General features: G+C 40.6%; 1 protein-coding gene across 4 annotated transcripts in view; it reads right to left on the reverse strand.

Annotated features, from left to right (window-relative positions):
* Positions 1-504: 504 nt before the first annotated feature.
* P4HA1 (prolyl 4-hydroxylase subunit alpha 1) overlaps positions 505-16,054 on the reverse strand; it is an 83,807-nt gene continuing 68,257 nt past the window's right edge. For 2 of the 4 annotated variants that reach the window (XM_080642114.1, XM_080642113.1), the window contains exons 11-15: positions 13,694-13,747; positions 11,309-11,374; positions 5,397-5,465; positions 4,860-4,956; positions 505-2,840 (exon numbers count right to left, since the gene is read on the reverse strand). In XM_080642114.1, coding sequence (XP_080498240.1) covers positions 2,770-2,840; positions 4,860-4,956; positions 5,397-5,465; positions 11,309-11,374; positions 13,694-13,747 — 357 coding nt within the window. In that variant the 3' untranslated portion in view covers positions 505-2,769. The remainder of the gene's footprint in view (positions 2,841-4,859; positions 4,957-5,396; positions 5,466-11,308; positions 11,375-13,693; positions 13,748-16,054) is intronic. The other 2 variants (XM_080642116.1, XM_080642115.1) reach the window with 1 other exon arrangement.

Genomic DNA, 16,054 nt, shown 5'->3' on the forward strand with positions numbered 1-16,054 from the left:
ACACATGGCTATGTAAGGATATTTAGGTCTTTCTCAGCAGCAATAAGATCATACACATATACACACACTAGTTTACATATTATGTTTTTTCACTTGCATTAACTCTTCTCAATCCTCTTACACTATAATTACCATTTCATTATATGTTTAACAGAGTAGATAGTTGATTACTTCTTTCATCATTGCATTTACTGTTTCGCTTTCCTGAGAATGCTAGTCATTAAATTTAAAAAAAAAATCCTACCAAGTTATTACAGTTACCACACTCACTCACCCTGCTGTCCAGTGGTCTGGTGGTTATTTCAGTTAGCTGCATGTTGGTGATGGCTGTGATAACTCCATGCTTAGTGATGAATGACAGGCACTTCGGGTTGATGAGGAAACCACAGTTCCCACATTTTCCATGACAGCCCTCAGTAATTTGAAAGTTCACCATTAAACAACAACAAAAAGGATTGCAAAGATCACTAGACCCAAAGCTTTATACTGGAATTTTTTTCTTTTCATTTGGAAAGAATAGTAATTATGAAACTTGAGAGGTCCTGTAAGATCTAACTATGAGAAGAGTTTATCAATCCCCACATGGGGTTGAATATAACAAGGAAATCTAAGATTATGGAATGTTATTTCCTTCTGACACTACTTGCTACAACACATGGCAATAAAGGTTTCCATCCTTTGAACCCCTATTTTATTACTATATTCTTATTGATTTCAGAAAGGAAGGGAGAGGGAGAGATAGAAACATCAATGATGAGGGAGAAACATCAATCAGCTGGCTCCTGCATACCCCCTACTGGGGATCAAGCCCACAACCTGGGCATGTGCCCTGACCTAGAATGGAACCATGACCTAAGAGTTCTATGCTCAACCACACCAGCTGGGCTATTTCTAAATTTTTTTTAAAAATATATTTTATTGATTTCAGAGAGGAAGGGATAAGGAGAGAGAGATAGAAACATCAATGATGTGAGAGAATCATTGACTGGCTGCCTCTTGCATGCCCCACAATGGGGATCGAGCCCGCAACCCAGGCATGTGCCCTTGGCCGGAATCGAACCTGGGACCTTTCAGTCTGCAGGCTGACGCTCTATCCACTGAGCCAAACCAGCTAGGGCTATTTCTAAATTTTTGAAGTAATGTTTCCTTCTAAAAAAAACCAAAAAACGTTTTTTAAATAATCATCTATGGCCACAAAATTTGAATGGATTAAAGTACTGAACTTAATTCTCTCAGTATTTTTTATAAAGTAGTCGTGGTGGAACAAAAGGGTAGCTGGGAAAAGGAACATTGGACTTTTTAAAAATTGGTAAAAGTAATACCTTCTTTGCCAGAGAATCAAATTTTTTCTTAAATATTTAAATATTGCATAAAGGAAAAAGAGCCCTTGTATGAACTAGGTAGGATTTCCCCATAAGAAATGTAAAAAGTTAGTCTAAGGGGTCATTAACATACTTCAATAGGTCTACAGCTTTATACGACCACACCATGTATTTTAGTAAGAAAAAGTCTTAAGTACCATTATTGTAATAACCCCATAACCATAGAGCTCCCTTTGAAGGAAACATATTTAGGTTGATTAAACAGCTGAGAGTTCAGAGAGCCTAGATTTTTCTTCCATAAAAATGAGATACCAGAGTGAATGGAAACCAAGAGGATAAACCCAAGTCCTGTGTATTAAAGAATTACATAAATAGAAGTAACCTGTTGTCGTTATAGCATGCATTCACATATAAAAATACCACACGGAAAACAAACGTTTAAAAAAAAAATGATTTAAGATTATAAATAGGTCATCGTTGTCACAACACATTTCAGAATTGAAAAAACAAACATTTTGGCTTTTTAGGAAAGAAGATCTTTTAAAAATAATCAACTTCTCATCATTGAAAGGACTTTAAATTTCCAGTCTCCTAAGGCACAATATTTATTTAATCAGAAAGCCAGTATCACCACCCTGCTGTAGCAAGAATAAGAGGCAAGGTATTAGCATTAAGAAAAACAGCAAATTTTATGGACAAAATCATCAGTCATTTAGGAAAAAGGACAAAGAAACAGACCAAGTGATGATCAGTTTAGTTAAGAAGCCCCAGTGTTGTTTGTTATATAGGACTTTCTGTTAATTTTTAATTTACCTCAGATTTAATTCTCCTCAAAGGAGCTATGAGAGGAAAAGGGGATTGGTAAAATACAGTATACTTTCTTTAAAAAGGACTTGGGAAGAAAAAAATCTACTTAGAAAGTGGAGGGAGAGGCACACACTGTATGGAACCGAGAGTAGAGGCCTAGTTTATTCCTAGTCTTCAGGCAGATCCGGAAAATAGGACAGACTAGGTATACACAGTAACAGGTACATACTACAGGCATCTGTTCCTTAACCGCATGGCCCATTCTATCCAACCACCCACCAACTGAGATGCAGTGCTATGCCATAATCAGATGCTTAAGGTGTATTTTTTATCTAACCAGAACATTCTTTAAAATGTAACAAATGCAAAAATTCCTCATTTTTAACTGCCTTGCTTTGTCCTCTGTGATACCAACTGAACTTTAAGGTTTTATATTGTACAATGTGGTGATTTAGTGTTACTTTTAAAAGAAAAAAACCCACAAAGCTAGTGATTGTCCACAGATGAAACACGGGATGAGGTTCATAATGAATCAGTCATGGAGTGTATGTTAGTCACTTGTAAACTCTTGACAGTTAAGACGGGGAACTGTGTATCAGTCACATCCGAGCACAGCAGGAGAGGAAGAGATACCTATGCGTCATTCCAATTCTGACAAGGCGCACGGTCTGCGAAATTCTTGTCCACGTTCATGGAGCCATTTATTGGATACTGTGAGAGAACAAAATAGTTAATTTTTCCCACTAGTATTTAATTTATTGATAACAGCTAGTTCTAGAATAAAATGTTTACATGGTCTAAAAGTTCAAGGCCAAAACTAGATAAAAGCAGGTGCTATTTAGTCTTTTAAACACTTCACTAAATGTTAGAAACACAGATTTTATTTTTTTAACCCTCACATGAGGATTTTTTTTTTTTAATTTTAGAGAGAGAGGAAAGGGGAGAGAGAAATATCAATTGGTTGCCTCCTGTAAGCACCCAGGCCGGGGATCTAACCCACTACCTTTTGGTGCACAGGACGATGCTCCAACTAATTGAGCCACAGAAAATTTTAGAAATGAGTCTACATATGTGTGTATCCTAAAGTTTCTAATGTCAAATATAATGCTTGAAATGAAACTAAAATGTAGGTACAAATAGAACAGAACACTGTTTTTACCTGTTTGCAAAATACAACCTCTAACACAAAGACATTTTTAAATGAACATAGTCTTCACTCTAAAGGAGCAGCTCTATGATCAGTCCCTACTATTATATGCTCACTAAGTTTCCTGGGTTCCAAGATACTGTTTTCTAATGTAACCCCAAATGAATTTATTTCCTATTCCTTCTCCTATATCACAGAATCTAATCAATGGCATCAACATGTACAAAGTATCTGAACTAGGGACGCATAAATTTTTTTAATATATTTTATTGATTTTTTACAGAGAGGAAGGGAGAGGGATAGAGAGCTAGAAACATCGATCAGCTGCCTCCTGCACAGCCCCCAGTGGGGATATGCCCGCAACCAAGGTACATGCCCTTGACCAGAATCGAACCTGGGACCCTTTAGTCCACAGGCTGACTGACGCTCTATCCACTGAGCCAAACCAGTCAGGGCTAGGACCCATAATTCTTAACTACTCGTTTACCTTTCTCAGCTCCTGTACCCAATCTTTTATTCATCACACCTGCCGCTTTTCTTTGCTCTCCAATCCTTTTGCTGTTGCCCGAGTCCACGCTTTTATCAATGGAAAAATCTTTCTAAACTGATCTCCTTCACTAGCCTCTCTTCGTTCTCGTCCAGTCATTCCCAAACATAATCGCCAGGGAAGATTTTTAAAATCCTGGTGATCAGGTGCCACTCCTTAATCTTCCTATGTCTCATACGGTAGGCACTGGGCACACTGGGCACTTGAAATTTGGCTAGTGACACACTAAAATATTAAAATGAATGTATGGGGGTTAAAAACATTAAAATAACTTCACCTGTTTCTATTTCTGTTTTTGAATGTGGCAAATCCTGCACAGTAACCTTAACAGTGAGTGCCTCTCTTACCCATGACAGTCCTGGACCTGGTTCCTAACATGCCTGGAAAAGTATTTTCTATCCCCAAGACCAAATTTAAAAATGAGGCTTTGAAGAAGCCTCCCCAAGTGTAAGGAGTGGCCATCTTCCATTTACATCTTTGTACTAGTATGACGACACTATAATTGATCCATTAGCATGTCTCAGAGACAACTGTGAACCCCTTAAGGGGAAAATACTGTCTTACTCAACTTTGAGTCAATTAATGGTTCTAAGAGTAACAAGTGGAAATAATCTCATCAAAATTCTGATCTATTAAAAGTAAATTTATATTAAGACCAGTAACTTGCCCTGGCCAGGTGGCTCCGCTGGTGGGAGCACTGTCCCATACAGGAAAAGGTCACAGGTTTGATTCTTGATCAGGGCACATACAGGTTTCGGGTTCAATCCCCAGTCAGGGCGAGTACAGGAGGCAGCTGGCTGATGTTTCTCTCTCTCCATCCCTCTCTTTTTAAAAATCAATAGAAAATATATCCTCGGGTGAGGATTAAAAAAAAGATTGGTAACTTGCTTGGTTGAATCCATTCAATGTTAAAGTCATAGCAGGCAAATCTGTTGAAAGTTTTGTTTTCAATTTCTTTTAAGATGTAGATTATAATTATTTCAAAATATGGAACAGTAATCACAAATTCTGTTCAGAGAATATAGACAATATTTACCCCATTTGTTTCCAACTAGCACTGGACACGCTGCATGCCGTGTGCTATAATCTCCTTCTCCACTGGCAAATAGGTTATACCAGAAAACAGCAGTGCCCTGTGGAGAATACATAATTACCCCCAAATAAAACTTCAGGTTATATCTCTTTGCAGTAATTACATTTTCCCCTGCTCCTCTAAAAGTACTCCTCTATGGCAGCTATATCTTCCTCTAATAGAATTCTGAAAATATGATTGTCATTTATAAAATTTTGGTAATCACATGAAAACACTACTACCCAGCTGCTTGACAAACGGGTATTTGCCAGAACAAAACTAACATTAGCAGGCTGGAGGGGGAAACTCATATGGAACCTATTTTAGAAATGACAACTTTTAAATACTAATCCTCGGTGGTTCATTACTCTAGGCAGTCATGGTAAATGGTGCCACAGAAGTATCCATAGTCGTACCTAAACAGAAATATACTACCTTTAAACATTTATTTCGTGGTTTAATTAATGAATTACAGATGTATCTGACACAAACCAAGTTTACCTTTTTGGGCCAAACACTCGCTCCGACTTCGGGAAAAACAGTGGCTCCTCCTGCTGACACATCACTCATCTGTAAGAGGTAAGAGAATATTACCAAAGTGCTGATGGAATAAAGTTAAATGTGCCACTGTGTGGCGGATAGAATATTGAATACTAGAATACGTTAATATCTGGAATTCTACTTACATAGATGGGTTTGTGCATGATACTCAGTTTTTAGAAAACAAAAGATGCTGTTTAGGTTTGCATACTTAAGTAAAAATATATTTATAAAGCTAAGGAATTATAAAGCCAGGAAGAGAAATGGGACTATAATTTGGGAAGTCACTTCACTTATAGACAGGTAAAAAGGATGGTTTAAAATTGATAAGCCAGCCCTGGCCGGTTTGGCTCAGTGGATGGAGCATCAGCCTGTGGACTGAAAGGTTGCAGGTTCGATTCTGGCCAAGGGCATGTACCTTGGTTGCAGGCACATCCCCAGCAGGAGTTGTACAGGAGGCAGCTGGTCGATGTTTCTCTCTCATCGATGTTTCTAACTCTCTATCCCTCTCCCTTCCTCTCTGTAGAAAATCAATAAAATTTAAAAAAAATAATAAAATTGATAAGCCAAGTAATACAGGGGTATAAGAGAAAAATAATCAGTTTTGTCATTTCTTGTGGTAGGGAATCAACATATATTAACTGAGAAGTAGAAGATGAAAAGGATTCTATAGTTAGTCTTAAAGGTAACCTAGAATGAAAACACAAACTTTCCAAATTAACTGAAGCACATGCACAAAACATGGCAAACAAATCCTAAAGTGATTTTTTCAAAAGCAAATAGAAGGTATCGACAGATTAAACCCCCACTCTATGCTATGTCCACAAGTCACATCTAACACGAGTGACTTACAAACACTGAAACATAAGGTTTTCAGGCAAATGCTGTAAAAAGAAAACATCAAGAAGTAGGTGTTTCCTTTAATATTTGCCGAAGGTTCACAAACAGTGTGAGTTCAAAGTGGGATTGTTCCCAGGAGGAGTGGCAGGAGGTTGTGGGGACAGGGCTCACATCCTGGACATTCCTAAAGCATATTACTTGTGAATAGAAGTGGAGCAAGCCAAAAATGAACACACTAGGACATTCAGAGCTATGCTGTAAGAGAGAGAGAGAGAGAGAATGTGCTGGGGAAAGCAGGCCTCACGGAGGCAACAGGACTTTGTGACCAACAGGTACCAAGGCCCTGTTCTCAGAGTCCCATGTTGTGGGCCAACATGGAAGGCTGATGGAAGGACTAGGAGAGAGAGGACTAGAAGACGAACTTCCACAGCTGTGGTGGCCCAAACCACACCACCCTTGCAGGCTGGATCACCTCTGAACAGACTGACCTTACTATCAGACGCAGTCTAGAGGTAAAAAGCATTAAGTCAGAGAAAAGAGTATTTTACCATGAAAAATATATAACCAGTAACAAAGAACTCACAGCTCTTAAAAACTAATAGCAGTGAAAATAACTTTGGAGCCCGGCCAGCGTGGCTCAGTGGTTGAGCATTGACCTATGAACCAGGAAGTCATGGTTTGATTCCCGGTCAGGGCACATCCGACCAATGAGTCTCATTATTGATATTTCTCTCTCTCCTTCTTCCTTCCTCTTTGAAATCAATAAAAATACTTATTAAAAAAAAAAGGAAATAACTTTGGAGAAATTATGTGATCTGTACCCCTTTCACTTATCAGATGTGGCTCACCTAGGAATAGTATTCAAATAAGGGGGAATGAATATTAATCTAATCAAAATGTTATGTGATTAGAAGGGGGTATAATAATCTAACATAATCTAATAGTCAAATAATCTAATATAAATGCATATTGGACCAATAATATAGCATCATGATATTCATAAAACAAAGAAACAAATACAGCCAAAATAAATGTTTAATGGCTCTTAAACATCTGAAAAGATACTCAACCTCCCTAATCAGAGAAATGCAAATTAAAACCACAATAACTGCCAATCTGATAAGTGAAAGGGGTACAGATCAAGAAGTTTGACACTTAAAGGTGGCATATAAGTTGGTACAATCTCTGGAGAGTTTATCTCTAAAAAGTAGAGAAGACTCACAGCATAAATTTTATATAATGTATCCACTTCTCTTCTGGTTTTCCCTTTGTGATAATTTGCTCTCACTTAAAATTTATAAGTCTTAATCCTTTTTTGATGGTACCTTAAAACTCCTCCCTCCTCCTCTAATGGCATCTTAGATATTTTTGGAAACAAAATGGAGTTATGAGAAGATGGAAATAGTGAAGGAGGGTGAAGAGGTTGGGTTGGATACAGGGAAGGCTGCAGGGAGCAAGAAAGAAAATAGACTGAGAGATTTTGGCAGGGAGTGAGATACAATATAATTTAAGTGGGGGTAGGGGATGGAAAATTAACTTTAAAAAAAAAAAATCCTCACCTAAGGATATATTTATCAATTTTACAGAGAGAAGAAGGGAGAAAGAAAGACATTGATGTGAGAGAGCAACAACGATCAGTTACCTCCTGTACTCGACAAGGGATTGAACCTGGGGAAAAACCAAGATGGCGGCATAGGTAAGCACCTAAACTGCTGCCCCGCATAACAATTTCAAAACTACAACTAAAAGACAGAACAGACACCATCCAGAACCACAGGAAGGCTGGCTGAGTGGAAATTCTACAACTAGAAGGAAAGAGGAAAGCTCACGGAGAAGGAGCGGCAAAGGGCTGAGGTATGGAGACATGCGCATGCAGAGAGGAAGGGCGGCGGAGTGCCTGGCCGGTTTTCTCTGGCGGGAGGGGGAAGAAAGCCCCTGACTGCACTGAACCCTAGTTCCGGGCAAAACCCTGTGGACCCAGGCTCATACAGGGGGAGTATGGACTGTCAGGTAGAAACTCGGGGGAGCCGCGAGTGCGCACAAAGACTGACTGCGGAAGTTACCACAGGCTATCCCTAGCGGAAGGGAGTCAGAAGCTCCTGACTGCACTGAACCGCAGTTCCAGGCGAGCCCATGGGGACCCACGCTTTTACGGGGGAAATCTGGACTGTCAGGTGGAAACTCGGGAACCGCGGAAGGCAGAGGTCTGGAGACTCACGCGCAAGGGCAGGGCTCACAGGAAGCCAAGACTGTCTGCTCCCCCCTGAGACTCCACCCCATCCAAGCTGAGCACAGAGGCTTTTGCAATCTGGCAAGGCTAATCCTATAAGGCTGTCTCCAGCACCGAACTTCTCCCAGCATAGACACAGCTGATCCTCACAGCCAACTGGCCTGCAGGTCAATTCCTCCCAGTGATACCAACAACAGTCAAGACTTAACTACAACAAGGCTGTACACACAGTCCACAAAGGGGTACACCAAGAGTGTCCACCTCAGGTTAACTGGGGAGGCCGACCCACTGGGCCATATAGGAAACCTAGCACACAAAGCTACCCTACCAACTCAGGGAAGCAGTGAAAAATGGGGAGATGAAGAAACAGATCACAAACAAAAGAAATGGAGGAAAACAAACACTGGATATAGAATTCAAAACCACGGTTATAAGGCTTTTCAAGAATATGCTAGAAAAGGCTGATAAATATAACGAGACCCTCGAAGATATGAAAAAGGACCAACTAGAAATTAAACATACACTGACTGAAATAAAAAATATTATACAGAGACCCAACAGCAGACTAGAGGATCGCCAGAATCAAGTCAAAGATTTGAAATACAAAGAAGCAAAAAAACACTCAACCGGAAAAGCAAAAAGAAAAAAGAATCCAAAAAGTTGAAGATTGTGTAAGAAGCCTCTGGGACAACTTCAAGCGTACCAACATCAGAATTATGGGGGTGCCAGAAGAAGAGAGAGAGCAAGATACTGAAAACCTATTGGAAGAAATAATGACTGAAAACTTCCCCTACCTGGTGAAAGAAATAGACTTACAAGTCCAGGAAGCGCACAGAACCCCAAACAAAAGGAATCCAAAGAGGACCACACCAAGACACATCATAATGAAAATGCCAAGAGCAAAAGACAAAGAGAGAACATTAAAAGCAGCAAGACAAAAACAGTTAATTACCTACAAGGGAGCACCTATACGACTGTTGGCTGATTCCTCAACAGAAACTATGCAGGCCAGACGGGAGTGGCAAGAAATATTCAAAGTGATGAATAGCAAGAACCTACAACCAAGACTACTCTACCCAACAAATCTATTATTCAGAATGGAAGGTCAAATAAAGAGCTTCACAGATAAGAAAAAGCTGAAGGAGTTCATCACCACCAAACCAGTATTATATGAAATGCTGAAAGGTATTCTTAAAGAAGAGGAAGAAGAAAAAAGTAAAGAGAAAAATTATGAACAACAAATACATATCAACAAGTGAACCTAAAAATCAAGTGAATTAAAAATCTGAGGAACAGAACAAACTGGTGAATATAATAGAATCAGGGGCATAGAAAGGGAGTGGACTGATAATTCTCAGGGGGAAAGGGGTAGGGGGGGTGCAGGAAGAGACTGGACAAAAATCGTACACCTATGGATGAGGACGGGGGAGGTAAGGGCAAAGGGGAGCTATTGGGAGAAAAAGGAGAAACAATTGTAATAATCTGAACAATAAAGATTAAATTTAAAAAAAAAAAAAAAGGGATTGAACCTGCAACCTAGTTATGTGCCCTGACCTCGAATTGAGTCCACAATCATTTTAGTGTACAGGATGATGCTCCAACCAGCTGAGACACCCAGCCAGGCTAAGATATCTTTTTATAAGTTAACAAAGATTACAACATTGCCGATTATATTTTTCCAAATATAATATTCTTACATGCTCTTTTTATATGACATTCTTCTTGAGTGGTTAGGTGTGTGTCCCCTCCCCTTGAACCTTGGCAGACCTTGGCAGTTGCCTCAATTAATAAAATAAAGCAGAAGTGACACTATCTGACTTCTGAGGATAGGTACTAAAAGTGCCCCACACTTTCTGCCTGTTTTGGGGGACACTTGTTCTTGCAGTCACCATGTGAGGAAGCCCAAGCCCCATGATGTCTTCTGGCCAACAGCCAGCCTCAATGTCAGCCTTCAAGATGGACCCTACCTCTCATCATCATCTGACTGCACATGCATGAGAGAGCCAGAAGAACCCAAGCAAAACCCAGTGAGCCTCACAACTGTGAAAGATAAAATAATTTTAAACAGCCCGGCCAGAGTGGCTTGGTGGTTGAGCATTGACCTATGAACCAGGAAGTAATTGTTCAATTCTTGGTCAGGGCACATGCCCAGGTTGCAGGCTCGATCCCCAGTAGGGGGCATGCAGGAGGCAGCCAATCAATGATTCTCTCTCATCATTGGTTTTTCTCTCTCCCTCTCTGAAATCAATAAAAATATATCTCAAAAAATAACATTATTTTAAACCATTCAGTTTTGGGATGATTTGTTATGCAGCAATAGTTAACTAGAGCGAATATGATAAAAGTTTTTCTATATGTATCAATATATACTTAAAGAGCACACTGTTTTGAAACTTTAATAATGTGAGAATGGTTCCCTTGATGGGCATCTAGGGTGTTACTTCTTGATCTGGATGCTGACTATACGAGGTGTTCACTCTGAAAATTTGTTGTTGATATATATCATATCAGAAAAGTAGACAAAAAATTATGAAAATGTACCTGCTGTCACCATCTGACTGCAAATATACAAATTCAGATGAAAATATGAAGCAGCTTATATACACATAGATGACTAAACAGTGACTGTCTGCAAGTAGTGAAACTATCAGTAATGTTAACTTCCGTCTTCAGATTGTAATATTACAATTGAAAAAAATATTTTCAACTCCTTTTACTAGGATGATAAGAGCAAACATCTGAACACATCAAAATAAGAGTCATGTGGTCAAGTCCCAACTTAAAAATTTTAGCTATAACTTACATAAAACAGCCATGTTGCAATTCTGTTTCCTGTCCCCAGCTCTTTGAAAGCATCTGGCTCGTCTTTCTGTAAATAAAACAGAACTAATTTAATGGTGAAAAATTCAGTAATGAAAATTTTCCAGTGGCAACTAAACATGGGTAATATGCTGAAGGGTATGCCAAAAACAACCCCAAAAGGTTCCTATATAATATCTAATGCACAATAGCAGTAGGCATTCAAATTGTTGGTTCAGCTTATACACTGATTACTTTTGATAAGACTACTGGGGGGAAAAAAGATTTATTAACCTAAAAAATGAGAACTTAATGAGAACCAATAGCTACTATTCACAAAATATTTAAAACATCAACATCTGTAGTTCTAGCTTCCCCCATACTTTATAGCTCAAAATATGTTTAAAAAGATCCAATATTTATTAATCTTAGGAATATTTAGGCAATGACAGCTTTTTAGCATCCTGCTTTGATACTATTTATTCTCTAGCCTCTTTACATCTATTTTATCTTTTTTAAATATATTTTATTGATTTTTTACAGAGAGGAAAGGAGAGAGAGCATCTATTTTATTTTTTACAGAGAGGAAAGGAGAGGGAGAGAGAGTTAGAAACACTGATGAGAGAGAAACATCAACCAGCTGCCTCCTGCACACCCCCCACTGGGGATGTGCCCGCAACCAAGGTACATGCCCTTGACCGGAATCGAACCTGAGACCCTTCAGTCCGCAGGCTGACGCTCTATCCACTGAGCCACACCGGCTTTGGCCTGCCTTTTATTGTCTTAATATTATATAGATACTTTATATTCTGCACCTGGTGATTCAAGTATCTAATACCCTACAGGTGTCTCAATCTGTTGGTTGCTTTAGTCTCACCAATGGAGTCCTATTACCACTTAGTCATTTTTTAAAAAAATGAGTATTTAGATGCTTACTCTTTAAAATTCTCAAGATGCTTCTCTTCAGGGAGCGAAGTACCAAGGAGCACTAAGGTGAACAACTTTGAATTAACTTTTCCTCTTCCAGGGAGTACAAATTGAAACCTGAGCTTCATGTGAAGACAGGCCTAGGCTTTAACTCCCACAAGCAGCTCCCCGGACACACCACACTCCAGCTAGGATAGTGAGAGGCAACTCTCCTTACGGCTCCTGACTCAAAGCAGATTATTTTCAAAGCCATTCTGTCTTTCTCTGAAGGTGTAATCCTTCTGGAGATTTAGGTTTTATGCAGGGGTCTCAGGTTCAGTAGCTTACACTAAGGCTGCTAATCCCCAAAACTCTAGATTCCTGGATACATGTCTTCAGCCTCAGCTTTTTTGTCCCCCTTTACCCTCTAATTTTAGTCTCTAGGTTTTCTTTGTTCAGTTTGCCTTTGGGAATTTCCTCTACTTTCTTCCATGTTCAACAATGCATTTAAAACTATTCTTGCCAAAACCGGTTTGGCTCAGTGGATAGAGCGTCAGCCTGCGGACTGAAAGGTCCCAGGTTCGATTCCGGTCAAGGGCACGTAACTTGGTTGCGGGCACATCCCCAGTGGGAGGTGTGCAGGAGGCAGCTGATCGATGTTTCTCTCTCATCGATGTTTCTAACTCTCTATCCCTCTTCCTTCCTCTCTGTAAAAAATCAATAAAATATATTTTAAAAAAAAGAAAAAAAAACTATTCTTAATTATTTTATTGTGTGTCTAGGTGTTTTTTACTGCTAAAAAGGCTTTACGGAGTATTTATTCCACCACGTATCCATGAATTCCAAATAGGCCATGGAATTTTTTCCTTTTTATTGAATTTACTGGGGTGGCACTAACAAAATTATACAGGTTTCAGGTACACAATTCTACAACACATCACCTGTACACTGTATTGTGTGTTCACCACCCCAAGTCAAGTCTCCTTCCATCACCATTTATCCCCTCTATACCCTCCTCCACCTCCAATAATCACACTATTGGCCTTGTCCATGAGTTTTCTCTTTCCTTTTTTGCTCAATCTCTCCACTCTCCCAGCCCCTCCCCCCTCGAACAGCTGTCAGCCTGCTATTTATGTGTCTGTCTCTATTTGGCTCTTTAGTACATTTTGTTCATTAGATTCCACATAAGTGAAATCATACATTACTTGTCTTTCTCTGACTGCCTTATTTCATTCAGCATAATGCTCTCCAGGTCCATCCATGCTGTCTCAAAGAATAAGATTTCCTTCTTTTGTATGGCCGAGTAGTATTCCATGGTGTACATGTACCATAGCTTTTTATCCACTCATCTCCGGATGGCACTTGGGCTAGGCCAGCGGTTTGCCGCTCTGTTGACTAATGAGTTTGCCGACCACTGGGATAGGCAACTAACATGTCATACCTAAGCTTCAGTGGAACTACATTCCCTATTGTTTTTACTTACCCGTGCAAAATCAAAATGGGGTTCATACTGTCCTCCCACTCCATAATTTGCTACCTGAAGGAGAGAAACAAACCATGAATGAACTACCAAGATGACTATTCAAAAAATCTACCGGCCCCATTTTGGCCTCATATCATGGTTAGGTACTTCAAGAGAAATGAGAAGCAAAGCATTGGAAATCAATAAGAGCTCCTAAGGAACCAAAGATGAAAAACTACGGATAGCTACTCTATGCTATTGCAGAACCTTAATTAATATGCTTTAGCAAATGTTTGGGGGACATATTTTTCTTTAATATATAACAAACTGAATTTTGAATTAGAATTAAAATTTTCTAGAACTAGAATTATGAGGTTCCTATGATTAATTTTCACTAAACACTTTACTTTGGAATTTAAATAAAGACTTGTTTTCTAAAGCCCAAAATGCTGACCAACTCCCAATATTGTCTAATAAAGTCCCCCTTCCCTCATATTTTTCCCTGTAATGTAAAGAAGGGAAGAAGTTAACACCAACTTAACTATTCTTGCTGGATGGCTCCAACAACTTCAGGTGGTTAGGACATTGCAGCAAAAGAAAGTTAAGAAAAACATTTGGTCTAAATTCAAGTTCCAGCTTTCTCAGTTATAACTTTGGATAAAACCTCACTTGTAAAATGAGAAATATGACACCTTCCTTTACTCCCTCCTTCCATCCCAATGTGATAAAATGCTGACAAAAATAAAAGGAAAATGTAAAGAGTAATGCTGATCAGCCCTAGCCGGTTTGGCTCAGTGGCAAGAGCGTCGGCCTGCAGACCAAAGAGTCCCGGGTTCGATTCCAGTCAAAGGCATGCACCTTGGTTGCGGGCTCCTCCTCAGCTGGGGCCCTGGTGCATGCAGGAGGCAACCAATTGATGTGTTTCTCTCACATCAATGTTTCTATCTATCCCTCTCTCTTCCACTCCCAGTGGAAAAATATCCTCAGGTGAGGATTAACAAACAAACAAAAAAAGTATTGATGACGAAGTGAAATGAGAAAATAATTACAAGAGTGTTGCCCATAGCAAAGTCCAAGTCCTATATAAATTACTATTACTCTGCATAGTTTACTTCTTATGTTATAGACACCTTGAGCTGGATCAGCCTATTAAGTAGAAATACATCAAATAGCCTAAAAGAGCCTGTGAAGGTTAAACAGGGAGAGAAAAAGACATATCAAAGAGTTTCTAGGAATAATTGACAACTTAATTGAGCAAATTTAAATATAGGCAGTCCTGGGGGAGAAACCAAGATGGCGGCATAGGTAAGCAACTAAACTGCTGCCTCGCACAACAATTTCAAAACTACAACTAAAAGACAGAACGGACACCATCCAGAACCACAGGAAAGCTGGCTGAGTGAAAATTCTACAACTAGAAGGAAAGAGAAAAGCTCACAGAGAATTGGAGGTATGGCAAAGGGTCTTTGTACACGCAGAGGAAGGGCGGCTGAGAGCCTGGCTGACTTTCTCTGGCAGAAGGGGGAAGGAAGCCCCCGACCGCACTGAACCCCAGTTCTGACTGCACTGAACCCCAGTTCTGGGCGAACCCCTGGGGACCCACGCTCTTACGGGGGGAGTCTGGACTCTCGGGCAGAGACTCGGGAGCTGGGGAAGGCAGAGGTCTGAAGGCGCGCACGTGCCAGTGCGCACAAAGGCTGCGGAGGTTGCCACAGGCTTTCCCTAGTGAAAGGGAGTCGGAGGCTCCTGACTGCACTGGGCCCCAGTTCTGACTGCACTGAACCCAGGTTCCAGGCGAGCCCCTGGGACCCACGCTCTTGTGGGGGGAGTCTGGACTCTCGGGCGGAGACTCAGGAGCCGGGGAAGGCAGAGGTCTGAAGGCGTTCGCGTGCCAGTGCGCACAAAGGCAGCGGAGGTTGCCACAGGCTTTCCCTAGTGGAAGGGAGTCAGAGGCTCCTGACTGCACTGAGCCCCAGTTCTGATTGCACTGAACCCCAGTTCCAGGCGAGCCCCTGGGGACCCACGCTCTTGTGGGGGGAGTCTGGACTCTCGGGCGGAGACTCGGGAGCCGGGGAAGGCAGAGGTCTGAAGGCGCGGGCGTGCGCGCAAGGGCAAGGCTGACTGGAAGCCAAGACTGTCTGCTCCGCCCTGAGACTCCACCCCATCCAAGCTGAGCACAGAGACTATTGCAATTTGGCAAGTCTAATCCTATAAGGCTGTCTCCAGCACCGAACTTCTCCCAGCATAGACACAGCTGATCCTTACAGCCAACTGGCCTGGAGGTCAATTCCTCCCAGTGATACCAACAACAATCAAGACTTAACTACAACAAGGCTGTACACACAGTCCATAAAGGGGTGCACCAAGAGTGTCCACCTCAGG

The sequence above is a fragment of the Plecotus auritus genome (genome assembly GCF_963455305.1).
Source record: "Plecotus auritus genome assembly, chromosome: 9".
NCBI lineage: Eukaryota > Metazoa > Chordata > Mammalia > Chiroptera > Vespertilionidae > Plecotus > Plecotus auritus.